Below are 18,559 nucleotides of genomic sequence, written 5' to 3'. Positions count from 1 at the left end.
AATAATACTGTAGTGTATACTTGAAGTTTGCTAGGAGGGTCGATATATAGTATATCTCTCTATATATACCTCTATATATTTTTGTTTCAAGTCTTTATTTAAATTCCAGTTAGTTAACATAGAGTGTAGTATTAGTTTCAGGTATAGAATTTAGTGATTCATCACCCAGTGCTCATGCTAGGAGGGTAGATACTACGTTTTCTCGCCACCACCGAGAAAGAAAGAAAATGGTAACTAAGTGAGGTGATAGGTAAGTTAATTAGCGTGATTGTGGTGATTTTTTTCACAATATATACATATATCCTATCATTCAGTAGTACATCTGAAATACATACAATTTTCATTTGTCAATTATGTTTCGACAAAGCTGAAAACAAATCTTTAATGGAATATATAAGATGGATTGCAGGCAAGGGCTCAGTTGTAACTCCACCCCTTTGCTTTCATTCAAGAAAGCACATGGAGCAAAAAGGGGGGGCATGTAGTGTTCCCACTAAGATGACCTTAAAACTGTTCAAATTAAATAAACAAAGAGCAACCTCAGGTACCATAACAAATTTCTTGTGACCTTCTTCACAGCTGCTAACAACGTTTTAGTGAGGTTTCACTTGGGGTGAGAATGACACATGAGACTAGAATTCAAGTTTAAGTACTACAGGATATTAAGAATTTTAAAGCTCTAGAGCTGCATGGGAGAATACAGTGGCCACAAGCCACATGAGGCTATTTATATTTTTATTTTTTAATTAATTTGCATTAAGAAAAATTTAAAATTTAGTCCCCCAGTGTCACCAGCCACATTTCAAGTACTCCATAACCACATGTGGTTCATGGCTGCCATACTGGACAGTGTATCTGTCGAACATTTCCAACAGCACAGAAACTTCTATTGGATAGCACTGAGCTAAGGAATATTGGAGAGGATCTAACGCTCTCATTTTATAAATTTAGAAACTGAGAGCTCACTTCATTCAAGTGACTTACCCAATGCCATGCAGCTACTAATTACAGAGCCAGGACCCAAACCAAGACCTCTATCACTCAGTCATTTCCACTCCGACATTTTTTGCCACCTAGATGATGTAAGCACCAATTTCTTGCCAACCACAGTTCTGGGTTCTTTCACAAGCATTCTCTCAGTTAATCCTCACATCAACCCTATGAGGATTACAATCCTCATTATATAGAAGATGAAATTGAGACTCGGCTGTATAAAATATCATACTTGAGGCCACACAGTGGGTATGTAGCAGTACCAGGATTCCAACTCCAAAGCCTAGATCTTTCTACTGTGTCATACTATATAGTAGTGAAGTGAACACTCCACATTTTTAATTATCCCTAAATTTATTTTCTTTCTTTCAAGTGTGTTAAGATTTAGTGTCTCATAATTTATTTTGTCAGCATTTGTGAGCAAAAGTATTCCAAGTAGGAAAATTTCAACACTTAATATTTTTGATCTAGGGAAGAAGAATGAATAGCTTTGGGCAACTCTTCCAATCACAAGTGCTTATGGCAACAATAACAGCAGCTAACCTTCATTAAGTGTCGTAGGTCACAAGCACAGAGCTAAGTGCTTCATGTTGATCTCCTTTAGCTTTTACAACAACCCTGTGAAGTAAATAGTTCATCTCCATTTTACAGATATAAAAACTGAGGTTAAGAATCCATCCATCTACCCCTAGGGAAAAACCTAACAAAGGAGAAATGTTTACTTGTGGTGATGCCAAAAGAAAGTTAAATTCTTTTTACTCAATATAGTGAAGATACGTGAAAATATTGAAATAAAAAATTTATTTTTCTCTTCACACTCAATGCCCCTGTCACAGGTAAACATATGAACTAGGTGGTTTCCTCCCGATAGAGTCTTGATTTAACATCGTCATGCTCTCTTTCACAAGGGCTGACTTTAGACAAAGTCCTGAGAGTCCAGGGGTGCAGGGGTATTGTGGGGTAAGAAACACACCCCAAAATAGATTATTGTTTCTCAAGGTATAGGACCTTCCTGGGTATTCGGACTCCCTTCTGTTAATTTTTGACCTGAGGAATGGAAAAAAGAGAAAAGTAGGGAAGGCAGTGTTAAAGAAAGGAGGAGAGAGATAGCTGAATCAGTACATAACTGAGAGATGGCCACACAAGGCTTAGAACCAAATTACAGGTCCATACAGCCGTCAAAGTTGAGAGACACAACACAATGTTGGGTGTGCATGTGTGTGCATGTGTGTATGTGTGTGTAAAATAAAGCATATATAGATTTTTAAGATGGAAAGACTGCCTCCAAACATTTCTTCCATCATGTGGTGGATCTAATACACACCAGGGTAGGAGAGCCTCAGTTAAATGGGAAGGGGTTAGCCAGGGACAGCTGGCTTTTGCAGGAGGTCAGGACAGAGCCTGGCAGAGACAACTGCATGGCAGGTGCTGCAGAGAGGGGGTGGGCATATAGAACTGAAGGTGAAATAAGCCAGTTGTGTTCACAGACAACAGGCAGACTGGCTTGGCTGAGAGAAACAGGCTGCTCAGTGAGTCAGAACCAGGTCTGAATGCTCTCTCCTTCTAGCACTGACCACCTGTATAACTTCTGGACAAGCGACTTAGACTTTCTGAGCCTCAGTTTCCTTATCTGTAAAGACAACACCTATTTCCTGGGATTGTCGACAGTATGAACTACATAGTAGGTGCTTAATAACTGCTCCCTTCCTCTTTTTGTTGTTCTTGGTTGGTAAAGAGAAATTTTGTTATGGCAGAAAAGCACATGCCAGGCCTGGCACCTGGGCGTCCTCCCCACATTATCTGCTTTACTCTACAAAAAGCCCTCACGAGAGGCTTTATCTGTCACCATTTCACAAAGGAGGTGCTAGAGACTCAGAAAGGTTATGTAACTAGCTCTAGGTCACGGAGCTGGTTTGTAGCAGAGGAGGAAGAATCAAAACAAGGCCTGTCGGTGACAAGCATCATGAATGCTCCACTATATCTGACAGCTTCCCCGGCAAGAAGGGATGAGACTGGAGAGGTATCAGTGGGAGAAATCCTCGCAAGACAGGCTGGGAGTTAGCAGCTAACAGCCAGTACCTAGATCCGTGTTCTCATTTGCTAGATACATTTTATGGAAATTCTTCTGGGTAAAGCTGATGCTTTGCTGTTTTCTACCGGACCCCCTCTCCACTTCTGGTTACTCACCTGAGAAATGGATGAAGTTCAAGAACTTCACATCCCTTACCCCAGTTTTCTCACCTATGATATGGAGAATTCAGACTACATGATCTCTGAAGTCACTCCTAGCTCTAAAATGTGTGTGGGTACAATTTACAGGGTTTAGAACAGGGACATCCCACCACCATCCTCAGAGACAAGCCCCCCCACGCCCATGAAGGCTCTTACCATAGAAACCTTCTCACCTAAAGGGTTGTTCAATCAGAAAATCCCAGAATAGTCTCAATGTTCTTAAACTCTCTATTTTAATTCAAAATACAAAAACATACATTCATTCAATTTCATTCAACGCCTTTCTCCAAGACCAGATCAGGTGGAGAGAGAACAGCAATTAATTATGCAGACAATTAACTATGTCCACAATGCAACATCTACAATATCCAGTTTGAAGCTCCTTAAAATGGAAAAAAAACTTAAAACAGTTGCAAATAAATCCAAATGCAGACTCTCTCGAGTTCTGTGTTTTTCCCCAATCTTTTATAGTTGTTCCTCTTACACTTAATTTGACAGCAAATTTTTAGTGACTCACCTCTACGGAGTCTTTTTAAAGTATTCACCATAGTTTCCTTAGAAACAAGAACGTTATTTCTTTTCACATTCACATTTCGGCAGTTTAATTAACTAGAAGTCAGGTTCTGTCATTCCTCTGCGGTAGCTCCTCCAGGGGCGGTGTCCCTGACCGAAGGGACAAGCTCAAGTCCATCCAAGGCTCCTACGCACCTCTCTGACCTCATCCTGCTCCTGGATCATGCACTGCAGCCACTCTGACCGCCGTGCACTTCTTCAAATGGCTAAGCAAGCTCCTCCTTCAGACTTTACCATTGCTCTTCCCCTTCCCTGGAATTCTATTTCCCTGGACATCCAGGGAGACTAGCTCTTAGAATGGCCACTTTCAGGTCTTTGCTCAAATATTACCTTCTCAGGGAGGCCGTCCCTATCACCCTATTTGCAGGAGCCACCCTCATTCTCTATTCAGTATTTTCTATCTCCCCACTCCCCTATTGTTTTCTTCCATAGCACTTACCTGACATTCTATATATTTTACTCATTAGAATTCAAGTTTCATGAGGGCAAGGATTTTGTCTGTTTGTTCACTGATGCATTCCCGGTGCCTAGAATCCCACAGTTGTCCACAGTTGTTACTCAATAAACACTTGTTTAATAACCTTTATTATTGTAATAAATGTATTATCTTTCTAACTGAATTGCATAATTACAATAATAAGTACATCAGGCCTGAGGAGGTTTAGGAACACACATGGCTGAGTCTTGGTAAGCAAAGAAGCCAATTGGTGGGGAGAAGGGGTGTGCTGGGGCGCTATCGCACAAGCTACAAGCCCCGAGCAGCCATAGTCCTGGAAGGAGCCAAGGCATGGAACTGAGGAGAGCAAGGGCACCTGTTAAGTGCAAATTGACCAGACTCTCTCCTTGACTAGATGGCACTGCCCTCTCCAAGTACTTGATGCTTTCATATTCAAATGCACAGTAACACAGAGCAACACCAAATATAGAAGACAGACGAGCCACTTTCCTTCAGATACAGGGAGAACAATGGAAAGACAGGTTGGCTTGTTCTGGTCGATTCCTTAATGGTCAATTTACCTTTAACAAATCTCTTAAAACCTCTCTCATCCTTGGTTCTTCATTAAAAGGGGGGGAAGTATAAAATAATATGCGGTCTGCTTATTTCACTCATCTATTATATCGGATAGATCAACAGCTATGAAAATATATTTACAAATTATGAAGCACTGTATACAGTAAGCAATTCTCCTTGTATCCACCTGGATAACTGACTTGTCTACAATATATATGAGAGTTCCCCAAAACTGGTGATGTATTTTATAGCACTTTGATTTTTAAATGATTCCGAAAATGTATTAAAGAAGAAACACAAGGAAAAGTAGGCTTTGAAGGGCATGGAATGAGAAAGAAAAGGAATATAGCCTTCTCCTGATTCTTTAATGGAAAATATGAGGGGAAAAAAAACATAAATCTCCAGAGCAGTAGCTATATTACATAAAGTTCAGAATCAAAAATATTACTGTGAACATCTACAATTACCTAGACTGTTGGATATTTCAGATATTTCTCATCTATTTCAACACCACGAGGATAATCCAAGATGACTTATTAATATCGCACATGTTAATAGCAGGTTGTGATGTAAATGAGCAAACCCTCTCCAACCATTTCAGTCCTGTTTTTATTATAGCATTTATTAAACCAAAATAAAAAAGTGGTGAAGAATGACTTGTCACACCATTTATTAGAGTTGATGGAGTGTAGACAGTCTTTTCAATAAGGCTTTAACACACTGTTATGCACCCTAGTACATTACTAATGAAAAGAAATGCATGAGACTTGCATCAGCTTTTCCCCCAAGTCACGATGACATTAAATTCAAAAATCAACTCTACCCTACATGGCAAAAGTTCAGAGATAAAATGTTAATTTGCTTGTTATTTACCAAAACTTAAAGTCATAATTCAAAGCAACAGTCAGGAATCCTCCACATTATACTCAATTTAATAATTGTACTTTTTTTTTTTTTTGGAGGGGGAGGTTCAAAGGAAGAAGCAAATGCAATGAAAAGATAAACAAAGTGTGCCCTGGTTCATATCTGACAGGAGAATGGGATCTAATTTTCTTTCTGATTGAAAGAACACAAAGGACAGCCATGGAATGCAAATTGTGTTGGATGTTTGAACTTCTTTTCCAATACCTGAGTATTCGAATGGAACTAATTCACTCTGGAAAAGGTATTAAGTAATTGAGCATGATTGTGCCAAGATGAGGGATAATCCTCACAAACTGTGAAGGAAAATAAACATATTTTTACAACAATAGGGTCACCTCACTCACTCAGCAGCCTCAATCAAGCATTTTACATTCGAAAGAAATAAACCAAATATATGAAGGATGACCTACCGCCAACAAGGAACCCTGATAGACACAAGCACCTGTGGGGAAAAACAAAACAAGAATTAAAAGGAATGCAAAATAGACCAACAGGCACCGCTCCAGCAGATTTCGGCTAAAACTCCATCTACATGCATCATAGTCAGCAAATTGTGCTTTTTCCAAAATATGAAAAGCTTGAGCATCCTGCCCCTGGGGAAATAACCCCATACAACACAACAAACGCTTCTTGGATACACACAAGGGAAAGCATCATTAAAACTTAATTGAATTTTAAAATAAATGTATTTATAATGGTATGCTATGTATACAGGGTGTATTTTTCTATATGATAAATCATCAGAGCCTCCCTCATCTAGTCGCAATTTACTTATCCAGGCTTCTCTGCCACTCTTTGTTTACACAAATTCTCCAGTCTGACCCAAAAGGCCAACTTAGGATCTGGTGATAGTACTTCCATATCTCCATGCCTTTGCTCATTTTTGTTTTCTGCAGAAGACACAGTGGGTCTATTCAAGTCCCTTAAATTTGATCCCATCTCCTTCATGAAATTTTCTAGCCCACGGGATTATGCCCTTTCTCCTTTGCCTTCATAGCACTCCGTACCTGCATCATACATTGGTGAATTCATTCTTGTGTACTTCCTTACAGCACCCTTGCTAAGCATGTGGAACTCTTGCATCTACCCCATTACGGTGTCTATATATACTCTTGGGAGAGGGACTGCTTCTCCTTCTTTGGCTTCCCTAACTCTTCACATAGTAGGCATCCACTTAGGTATCTGGATGATTATCTATTTCTTGCCTTTCACACAGTATGTTCCTCTTTACTGATATTACATTTTATAGAGAGAAGTGCAGACTGTAGTTACTTGGAAAGAACTCTTCTGTCGAGCTCTTAAACTCCAATACTCTTTTCACCCTCTTTTCACTCAATTTTGCTTTCTAATAGGCTGGTTATGAATTGATACATCTTCATATTTTCCATTCGTTAAGTATCAAATAAAAAACAACAGACCATTTGCTTTGAAATGGAAAAGAAGGTTAAATGTGAATGGGACAGCCTATATTTTCTGAATAACTAGCATGTCATAAAATAAATCTTTCCAAGTGTTGTATTTGAAAACAATGTACAATTGCAATCCCAATTTTAAAAAACAAACACATTCTCAACCAATCTTTGAACTGCACAACAGGTGGTTTTTTTTAACCTAGAAACATGTGGGTAGTGTGCTAACAGCTACTCTCTCAGAAACTGAATCTACAAAACAGATTAGAATAACATACACATGCCACCGCAGAAGCACAGCCTGACAATAGGCCACACTTGGTGTCCAAAGAGGGAAGGACACATTTTACTACAGTGCTTGGCCTCCAAAAGATCACTCCTGAAATCGCAAAAATATTAACTTCTCAGGAAAGGACCAGTCTGCCTTATCCACCAAAAACAGAATCAAAAACAATCTTCAAAGAAATGAGATGGCTATTTACACTTGGGGTCTGAATCAAAGATCTCTATGAGCAAATTTATTGGAATGACTTTTGTGCCCTTGACATTCAAACAAGAATAACTTGAGATAAAACCTTGGCAGAAAATTCTTCTTAACTCACTTATATCTCTTCGAGAAATAAAGACTTAGTATTTCAGTCCATGACATGTCATAAGAGAGATATGTATGTATATATAAGTATATATAATAATCATATATGATATATATGTATATACAGAGATCAAATAAATATATATCAACAAAATTAGATTTCTAAATTACTTAAATGGACATATTTAATTACTTCTGATGTTTAAAAAAACATAAAGAACATCACTGAGGTACAATTTAACAAAACTGAAACTTTAGAATAAACAAACAAAATGTAACCTTTAGAATAAGACCATCCTCAAAGCATTTTACTGCCCTCCTCCCTAGCACTGTCTTCCAAAAGCCAATTATCTTTTCAAAGTTCCAAAAGGAATGAAGTTGCTTAAGAAATATCCAACTACAGTTAGCCTGGTGATGGGTATTAAAGAGGGCACGTACTGCATGGAGCACTGGGTATTATATGCAAACAATGAATCATGGAACACTACATCAAAAACTAATGATGTAATGTATGGTGACTAACATAACATAATAAAATAAAAATTAATTAAAAAAAAAGAAATATCCAACTACCCACTCAAAACCCATGCCTGGAAAGTTAGATAGATGTTATAAGCCCACCGTAACATACAAAAATGAAGCAGCATTGAGTGTGGCACCACATGCACACTTGGTTAAGCCAAGCATCTGCTAGAGACTCGAATCAAAACGGTATGTAACTGCTGATAAATTCCATCATTAAGAAAAGGAAATAACTCAATTTGGGTCGCTGTCTGATGTACAATTCCAAAAGAAATAAGCTTTGCCTCGGAGGGCTTTCCTAAAATGGAACAGCTCAACCCGGAAGGTAGCTGCACAAATGAGTCTCCACTAACACGGCTTCCAAAAGCTCATTTCTACTCTCCTGAGAAAATACAGCATTCCAGTGTGATGCCCGGTCCTATCAAACATTTATCACCACCCAGTGCCAGATGCGGTCCCCCAAAACAAGCATATTTCTCCCACACTAGCCCACTTCTCACACCCACTGGCAGATGAAGTTAGGAGGTCTGTTGGCAGGGGGTGCTGGGTGCGGCTTCTGGTTCTGCCCTAGAGCAGAGGCCTTTTCACCAACTGATCGACTCATGTAACATGGAAAACATGGAGAGAGAATTACTCTCTCCACTCATTGCTTTTTTTTCTAAAACAGTACAGCTATATCAGAGGTTTAGATTTACACCTTTATTTGCGCTTTAAAGGAAACTCCAGCTCAAGGTGAATTCTGACAGATGGTGAGGATCTGGAAAAAGAAACAGGGCTTCTTCAAGAGAAAACAGGAAAAATAAAAGACAACACAAGCTAGGATTCTCTGGCCACGAACTTTGCCAGTTTTAAGGCATAGAATACAACTGAGATACTGGGTAATTTAAATTCCAACATTCTATGAGAAAAGTGTAGAAAGTTTTGCAGGGTGAACCGATCACACACAGTGCTGAGAAGGAAGCCCAGATCCTCAGATCTTCTTGCATGTGGCTGACTCCAGTCTTGCAGGTTACATAGGTAAAATGTTACTTCAAGTTCATGTAAATAAGTAAATGTCTATTTTTAAGCCCTTTTTCACATTATCATATGCTCTTTTATGAGATACTTGCATAAAATCTAAAGTTTTCAGAGAAAATTTGAAATCTAATTTGCACCAGTACTCACATCCAGAAATTATTCACTACAGAAACCATACCTGGTAAACTGAGTAAATTAGAGAAGTTAAATCCAAGAGCCAGAAAACATCAGGCCCATCAGTTCAAAGACAGAGTGGTATATATGGCCATAAGATATGAAGAGATTTGGAGAACATGGGTATCACAAAAATATGACTCATTAGGAACAAGCAGCCACAAGTTAGCATTTAAATGTTCAAGCTTTATGTTGTGTTATAATTCAGCATACGGCTTGTACACCGTGGAATAGTTAAAATAGAATCGTTTTCTGGACTGACAAGACAGCTCATGTCCTGATTATTGTAAACCAGGATTCAGATCAATTAATAGAGTACTTAAAATGAAAATGGGCCAACTGTTTTTGAACTATTGTAAGATTTGGCACACAACTCCAACTTTGCCATGTGGTGTTCTCCTCCCTTCTCCTGAGCCATGTGGTGGAAGGTATTTATGACTACTTGTGTCTGAGTGAAATTGAGGGATACTACCACTCGAGTCCATAACAATGAATGCAGATGGCTCTGGCCTCACTAAACAATGTACATGTAGGATCTAATCCTTAGAGGAGAAGAGAAATGGAAATAGCCTGTGACAATACACCTCTTTATTTTCACCAGCAGGTAGTTACAAAAGCCAAAAGTGCAATTATTCAATATTGGGAAACCCACGAAGGACCGATGTTCACATATCCCTACTTCTATTTTACTGATATTAACAATTACTGGGGATGCAAACTTCTTCAGGACACGTAGTATGCTTTTTTAATATTTGTATCCCCCCTACCAGACATAACCATATACATAAGCTCTCAATAAAGATTTGTGGAATGAAAGAATGAAGAGATAGGCTATTTTCCCCAGCCAATGTCTTCTCTTTATTCACTTTGGTTTTTAAAGATTAGATCTTACACAGAAGGAACTCTCCAGCCAAGAGTAGAACCAAATATGCTGATCTACCCATAAATAAAACACATTGTCTACCAAATGATCTTTTCCAACATATTCTGTTAATGGCATTCATTTATAGGAAAAGTCTGGAAGATTGTGGGATTGACTAAGCCACATGGGGAGTTATAGGACACAGACTAGAACTCAATTCTCTCAACCTCCAGTTCGATAATCTTTTCCTATCTCCAAGCCACCATGTTCTATCTAGGGTGACTTCACAGGATATCCACGGGTGAACACAATTCAAAATGTGCTTCTCCAGAAAATGTCATGGCAAAGCTGGTCTGATTCAGAAAGCAGTCATGTTTGCTAGAAGTTTCTCTGTGACTTCTTGATTCCATTAAGTTCTCAAATCATTGTGGTTTGTCAGCTCAGCAATATAAGACAGTATAAAATAACACTGCCAATGATTTGTTTGTAAAAATTCATTTTCTTTTAATAACTACTGTAAAATTCAGAACCAGAAAGTTGCAACTGACCACAAATAAGGCAGCAAATGTTGATCTTTTTCCCTATGCTGGACAATTAGCAAAGCATCTTAGAGCTATCACCTAGCCAGCCGGCTTCTGCATTTGGTAAATGACGGAACCACAGGCCAAAGAAGTTACGTGGTTCATTCAAGGTCATACAGCAGTTTATAATAGAGGCCAGTGTAAGCTTAATTCAAAAGACTGTGATTAGGCAATACTCATTCATCTGACCATATTTTTTTTTAGCACCTAGTATGTACTAGGAGGTGATGTGGAAATGTAAAAATAATTAGGAGCCATCCTAAGCCCTCAGTGAGCACACAGCTACATGAGGAAGATGGAAACTGCACCTTTAACCATGTAACTGCATAATTATTAACTGGTGTTCTAGAAGCATGTATGAGATGCTCTCTGAGCACTAAGAAGAAAACACAAATTCTGCCATGGCTTGGTCAGCAAAAGTATCACACTGTATGTCACACCATGAGAAGCACACATGTAAATACTTCTCTTCCATTTTTAAAAATCATTGCCAAGACTAATAATAAAAACTTGAGGAAATCTGTAAGATCCTTTTAAGCTCTCCAACTTCAGTGCCCTTATTTTTAAGAGAAAAAGAAAACCCCAACAGAACCAAATCAAAGGTCTCATCAGATGACAGCTGATTTTTTTGGCTGTGGGCCTGATATTTAATTAACTTAATTAAATGAGATAATGTATGTAAAGTGCTTGGCATAGCAGAAGCCAAATAACGTGCTCAATAAATGTCCACATTCATTCATTCATTCTTAGATAAGGACCACTCTGAGTCGGATGGAAACTCTCAGACATCTATCAATCCAACTTGTGAAATGATTCTAGAATGTCCTAAAGGTGGGGTGAAACAGTAAGAAGCAAAGTTCCTAAAGAATCTTTGGAGGAATAGCGCCCCTGGCGTCCTGCCCTCCTCCTCCGCTACCAAAAGACTGGACGTTCTTAAACTTTGCCCATTGTACCAACCAGTCTTCCAAAGAGCGAACCCTGCAGGCTCTTAATAATAACGGCTTTTGTAATTTCAAGAGATTTGGTTCTTAAAAACTGCACCATTCCAACTGCCCCCTGGTGAGCTATCCAGGAGAGAGAGCACGTTTTCCGCGTTGCTGGGATGATTCTAAATAAGAAACTGCCACCACCAAGTGAAAACATAATGTTTCTAAGTCTCAAATTCAGATTTAGGTGGCCTGGGTTAACTCTCCCATCTGATTTATCATTATAATTAAGCCCTATAAGTTTTATTTTTTTAAGTGTGCACACACGCGCACATACAATACAGACCTATTTCTACAGGTTATGACCCATTTGGAGAAGGCTGCACAGGCCCCAGACGTGCTTTTCCTATGGGAAGTGCTTAACATACTTCCCGGGAGGATGCGGGCAGGCGGTACCTTTAGCCACGGTAAAGTCCCCAGGACTGTGCGCGGACTCCCAAGGCCACGCCACTTTCTCCAGGGAAACTAGCAAGGAAACGGCAGCTGCTCTGATGGCTGGAGGTCGATCCAAGGCAGGGCTTTGTCCTCCGCCTGGCCTCCCGCCGCCCCCAGCCCCGCGCCCTGGCTCTGCACCTTCAAGCCGCCCCAAGCCCGCAGCAGGGCGAAGGCGCCCCGCCCCGCGCCCGCCGCAGCTGCGGCTCTGATTTGCCGCGGAGCAGGTGAACTCTTCTTCCCGCAGCTGGATGAATAATGAATGGAGTCGGGAGGGGAAGCCGAGAGCCCAGCACGGTGGATCGAGCCTTCTTCCTCCCTGCCCCCCCCCCCGGCTCCCTTCCCCCTCCCTAAGCACTGGCTAAAGGACTTCGGAGTCCTTTAGGAGCAGGTGGGAGCTCACAGAGCCTCGCATCCCGGGGCCAGCCATCCCCTGACCCCCAAACTCTTAATTTAGTTATTGATTCATTTATTTGTCTGAACCCAGGCTGTTTTTGCTATCATGGCGACAATTCCCACCGTCTCCTTTCTCTCCCTCAGCTCGGGGTTTTACACACAGGTTGGAGCCCTGGAGGAAAACCGGGAATGAGGGCGAAGTAAGAGAATGAAGCTAAACTCTTATTAATCACTTTTTTTTTTTCTAAGGAAGCAGGCAGGCTCTTGCCTCTCCATACTGGAGAGGCTCCTCTCAGTGCATTTGAATTGTCTACGTCCAGAACGCGCTCTAACCGTCTAAGTATAAAATCTTTAGGAGACTTTACAGGGAGACTTACTGGGGCAGGGCGGGGAGGGAGAGTGGCTAGGGTTTTAAGGTGCCGGATTTTATGTTTCATAGGAGCGGAGGTATTTTTACCCAGGTAAGAGCAATTGTCCGCTCCTCGCCTACGCTTCACGTAGTCGCTTTCCGTTGGGGGCAGCGGGGAAGTGGAGAAAAAAAGAGAATCCAATCTCAGAGATGCCACCTCAATTGGCCACCCACCCACCCAAATGCACTTAGGGCAGAGAGGGAGGCGGGAGACAAGCTTGTGATCGGAATGCAAAACAATCAGGAGTAGGAATCTCAGAAAAAGCCCACTCCAGCTCCACTCCCACTCACCCACCAACCCCCGAAAAAACTTCCACCCGACCCACAATACCATAAACCCGCTTGGCTTTTTAAACAGCACGATCACGATCTCGATCTCTCTCTCTCTCTCTCTCTCTCTCTCTCTCTCTCTCTCTCACACACACACACACACACACACACACACACACACACACCAGGGAAAAAAAAGGCACCGCTCTCTCACCTTCGGAACGATGAGGCAATGTTGCAAATCCCGCTAATGCTAGGGCCACCCCGAGCCACACTTTGAAGGCACCCATTGCCGCTTCGACACCCACACTGGAAGAGCCCAGCCTTCAGCATCCAAGAACCAGCTCCCGCCTCAAACACCGGCTCCGGCGCCCCGGGCCGGCGCGCACGGAGAGCTAGGTTTGGCGGGCGGGTGCCTCCGGGGAAATGCAGCGCTGAACCGGCCCCGAGCGACACTCTTCAGCAGCTCCGAGGCGCCGGGCAGGGCGGAGGATTCAATTCACTCACTGCCGGGGCGGAGAGCGCGCAGCTCTCCAGCGAAGGAGGTCGCCAATGGGGGCTGAGCTTGGGAGAATGAAAGAGGAGGCAGAGCGCAGTTCTCCGCGGTAGACTCGCGGGAAAGTTCCCGTCACCGGCTGATCGGACCTCCCAGCATTTCCCTCAGACTGGACCCCTCCGCTCCAGGGTCCCCGACCGTGGAGATCCCCGCGCAGGTTGGTGTGGAGCAGCTTTTTAAAGTTCGCTTGACACTCTACGTCGGCGCTGCGTCGGCAGAGGGGGTCGCCAAGAGCCCAGAAAGACCCACCCACCCCTTCGCTGGGCCACCCGGCTCGGCGGACCTCAGCCCCCGGCGGCCGCTCGCAGGAAACTTTGTGCAGCCCTGCGGGCGGCTCCTGGGACTCCGCGGCGCTGCAGCCGCACGGCGCCGCCTGGGGCTGCGCTCGCTGTCGCAGACTGTTCGAAAGCTTCCGCGGAAGGAACGGGGGGTGGCGACGCGGGGGGGCGCTGCTGCTACTTTTCTTGCCTCCGCCCCTCTCCCGGGTGAGTAGGGCTGCGGGGGCGCGGCTTGCTCCACGCCGACTGCCACCTCCGCGCCCGTCCACCCGGAGCTGGTCTGCAGGGCTGAGGCGTGATTACGGGAGTGCAGGAGGAGCCATAATTTTAAATGCACGGAGGAAAGAGCTAGAGGGGCTGGAAAGGATCCCGAACTCAATGCTACTAGGACGAGAGAGCTCGGATACGCACAAAATAAGGCCCCCTCTGGATCCCAGCGTTTAAAGGACACAGGCTCCGCCTTCCTCGCCTCCTTCCTCTCTCCTTTGCTCGGTGAAAATGGACCCAGAGACTCGGCGCTTTGGCAAAGATTCCAGAGAGTCACGTGGGGAAGGGGAGAATCAAGGAGGGGGTAGTGAGGGGAGGCCGGGAGAGCAACCTGATCCCCTTATTCGTTCTGCTGGAGTTCATACTGCCTTTGTCTCAGGAGGGATCAAAAGTAGTCACGCCAGGGAGGCGGGGGGGGGGGGGGGGGGGGGGGTGTGATGGTGTGGTCCTTGCTCACTCAGGCACCGCTGAGAGCCCACGAACCGGGCCCTCACCTCTCGCTTCGGGAGGGATCCAAGAGGAGTTACACACACATTCAAAAGCCCTGGCACTATCCTCCACCCCCTCCATCCCCTCCACCCCCGCCACTCCTGCTGTACTAAGTGCGTGGGGCAGACCTGATCCATCTTGCTCTCCCGGGACCTTCCTGTCGTCCCACCATGGCTTTTACCAGCTGCCTGGGAGGATCTTGGCTTGTCTGTCCTAGGCGGGGCCTCCCACCGCGAATGCACCTTTACCTCTCCTAGAGAGAGGCTGTCAGTGGAACACTACTCGGCCTCGGCGCGGTGGCTCCAGCTGCGCCCCCAAATGCCAATGACTGGGAAGTAAATGTCTTGGCGAGGCAAACTGGGGCGCGCACTTGAAGGGTGGAGGCCTTGATTCTGGTCAGGACCGAAAGACAACAGCAATTTTTGTATGATCAAATAAAAAGAGCTGGTCTAGGGTTAGTCGTTGTACAAGATGAGAATGGTTGCATCAGAGACATGCTGCTGGGTTCTGATTGACTCAGACAAGAAACGCCCTGGTTCCCTTAGTTGACCAGAGATGGGTGAGCATATGGAAGGGGAGTTTGTCCAAGCAGCAAACGCTGAGCTGTGAAACGGTGGGGGGTCCCACTTGTTTTCAGTCTTTACAACCACCCTAAAAGTGGGCGAACGTTCTAATGCTCTCACTTGCTACTTGGAACAAATCGCTTTTCAGTATTACTCAGTAAGTCGTAATTGGCAGATCCCTGTATGTATCACTATTGAGCCAGAGCAAAATGGGAACCCCTAACAACCTGGCACTGATTTTTGAGTATTTAGAGGACCCAGGGGTTGTACAACTCACCCTCAGTCTCTCCTGGGTTGTGTTCCTGGGTCTCAGGAACAGAGTCTGTTTATCACCTCTGTATCAAAAACACAGTAGTAGATGCTCATTAAACATTTGTTGAAAGAATGTACTGAGTAAAATAGCAAGTGCTGGAAAGCAGTGGCCACATCCAGTGCAGTTGGGAGTCTTAACCTCCCCTCCCCAGAAAAAGATCCCCTCTCCTTTTTTATTGAGAAAGTTGACATTTTCTCAATCCCATGTAATGCTATGAAAACCCAGCTTCCAACACACTCTGGCAACCAGGTTACTACTCCTAATCTACTCCTTATAGATATTTTGTAGCCACCACTGACTGGGAGTAACTTTGACAATTTCTTCTCTCAAGAATCATTTGATTTCATTTAAAAAAAAAAAAAACATACAATCATGGCACTCAAAGAAGTCTCAGTAAGACATCTGTTATACTTGTGCTAAATGCAAATGTGCCACTTTTTAAAAAGGAAAGGAAATGAAGGAAGGCAGGGAGATGGGGGGAGAATAGCATTTCCAAGTTACCCCAAATTTATCATATGCAGTATTTATATATAACACCCTCCCTGCTCCACCATCAACCCTGCACACAGGCCTACACAGGCCCACACACTTCATCCCCGTTCAGCCCTGATTAGGTAGAAGGCGAGTATCCCCAGAGTCCCTACCCCAAGATGATCAAATGGTTGAAAGGGTCAACCAATCAGTAATATTAGCACCTTCCATGGTCACTTAAATTGAGATGTCAGGAAAATATTCTTTTTAAAGATTTGATTTATTTATTTGAAAGAGAAAGACACAGCGAGAGAGGGAACACAAGCAGGGAGAGTGGGAGAGGGAGAAGCAGGCTTCCCGCTGAGCAGGGAGCCCAATGCGGGGCTTGATCCCAGGACCCTGGGACCATGACCTGAGCCGAAGGCAGACACTTAAGGACTGAGCCACCTGGCGCCCCAGGAAAATAATTTCTTAAAAGATTTTATTTATTTATTTGACAGAGAGAGAAAGAGAGCACAAGCAGGGGCAGTGGCAGTGGCAGGCAGAGGGAGAGGGAGAAGCAGACTCCCCACTGAGCAGGGAGCCCACTGCAGGGCTCCATTCCAGAACCCTAGGATCATGACCTCAGCTGAAAGTAGACATTTAACTGTTTAACTGACTGAGCCACCCAGGTGCCCCAGGAAAATAATTATATTAGCATAACTTATTTCATTATGATGAAAATTTAGTAGGCATTTTTATGGAGATACAACTAATGATAACTAGCTTATCTCTATAACTTAACCTCATTCCAACAAACAGTGCTTCCCCTGACAAAGAGTTGGCATATCACTAGCCAGAGATAGTTGGGTCTGTATCTTCAGTCCTCTTCACTTACATATCTAGATTCTACAACTTCTCTTAATATGTCCCACAGTATCTCCTTGGACTGGCCCTACTGTCACCTAGTGACATTTCCCTGACCTTGGTGTTGCCCTGTTTGGGGAACTGATTCATCAATTCCTCCTGTAAATGATGGCAAAAATAAATAAATAAATAATGCCCAACACATGTAACAATAACCATAATAGCCTAACATTGTACACTTTCCCATTTAATCCTCCAATAACCCTAGGAGACAGGTACCATTATTATTTCCAATTACAGAAGAAATACTGATGTTCAGAGAGTTAAGTCATCCGTCTAAGGTCAGACAGCTAATAAACGGCAAAGCATATTAGAGCAAGCAATGCTAGCAGCAAAAACAAGCAAACCCCCAAACTGCAGTGTCTTTTTTTTTTTAAAGATTTTATTTATTTATTTGAGAAGGAGAGAATGAGAGAGAGAGAGCACGAGAGGGAGGAGGGTCAGAGGGAGAAGCAGACTCCCTGCCGAGCAGGGAGCCCAATGTGGGACTCGATCCCGGGACTCCAGGATCATGACCTGAGCCGAAGGCAGTCGCCCAACCAACTGAGCCACCCAGGCGCCCCAAATTGCAGTGTCTTAAGACCACAAAAGTTTATTTCTCAATCACACCTTGGCCCCTGGGCTTAGGTGACTACTTATTGCTTCGGCATGATGGAACACATGGCATGCAGCCTCTACATAGGGTCAAGAAAGCGATAAAGGAGGTATTACAATCCTTAAGGGCCTTAGCCCTTCCTCTCGGAATCCAGTTACAAGAATGAGTGGCATGACCCCAACCTAACCACAAAAGAGTTGGACCGATAGGGGAAAACATGGCTGTTTAGTGAGCGCTAACAGGACTGCTCCACTCCGGAGCCCCTGCTCTCAACTATCTTAATCATCCTTAGCTACACTATCCTGCCCCTCAGCAAAGCCCCAAGTTGAACCTTCCCTACTAACACTAGGGCTTTGCTGACTTTGTTGCAACTGTTCAACTTGTATTTACTTTCCTGTTGGTCCATTTTACTCTCCTTTCCCTTTCTCCCTTCTGCCCCCTTTCCTCTGCCTCTCACTGTCTTCTTTCTGCGCAACCCCACCCTATGCATGGAGTCTTCTATCGTATCTTTCTCCTATACGTGCCTCCATCCTGTACCTGCTCTGGGACTGATCCTGCAGCGTTACTGCCTTTTTTCTGGTTTGTCAGTTTAGGCATGCGTCAATATTTGTTGCTTTTTTTTTCCTGCTCCAAATAGTTATACCCAAAAGAATAATCAAATAATACACAGGTATACACTGATACACTGATGGGCTCTGCTATCATCGAACCCCTCCACAAGAAAAACCACAGCAAAC

At 43.4% G+C, this 18,559-nt stretch overlaps 1 protein-coding gene across 3 annotated transcripts in view; it reads right to left on the bottom strand.

Annotated features, from left to right (window-relative positions):
- Positions 1-15,350, bottom strand: part of FRAS1 (Fraser extracellular matrix complex subunit 1) — a 404,840-nt gene extending 389,490 nt beyond the window's left edge. For 2 of the 3 annotated variants that reach the window (XM_025887777.2, XM_073891815.1), the window contains exons 1-2: positions 13,599-15,350; positions 6,145-6,176 (exon numbers count right to left, since the gene is read on the bottom strand). In XM_025887777.2, the coding sequence (XP_025743562.1) occupies positions 6,145-6,176; positions 13,599-13,674 (108 nt within the window). In that variant the 5' untranslated portion in view covers positions 13,675-15,350. The remainder of the gene's footprint in view (positions 1-6,144; positions 6,177-13,598) is intronic. The other variant, XM_073891816.1, reaches the window with a different exon arrangement.
- Between the last annotated feature and the right edge of the window lie 3,209 nt (positions 15,351-18,559).

This window comes from Callorhinus ursinus, unplaced genomic scaffold (assembly GCF_003265705.2).
Source record: "Callorhinus ursinus isolate GAN/ISIS: 27379988/994484 unplaced genomic scaffold, GSC_fseal_2.0 scaffold4, whole genome shotgun sequence".
In the NCBI taxonomy this organism is placed as follows: domain Eukaryota; kingdom Metazoa; phylum Chordata; class Mammalia; order Carnivora; family Otariidae; genus Callorhinus; species Callorhinus ursinus.
Note: the sequence above shows the minus strand (reverse complement) of the source record. Positions and strands in the feature narration are given on the sequence as shown.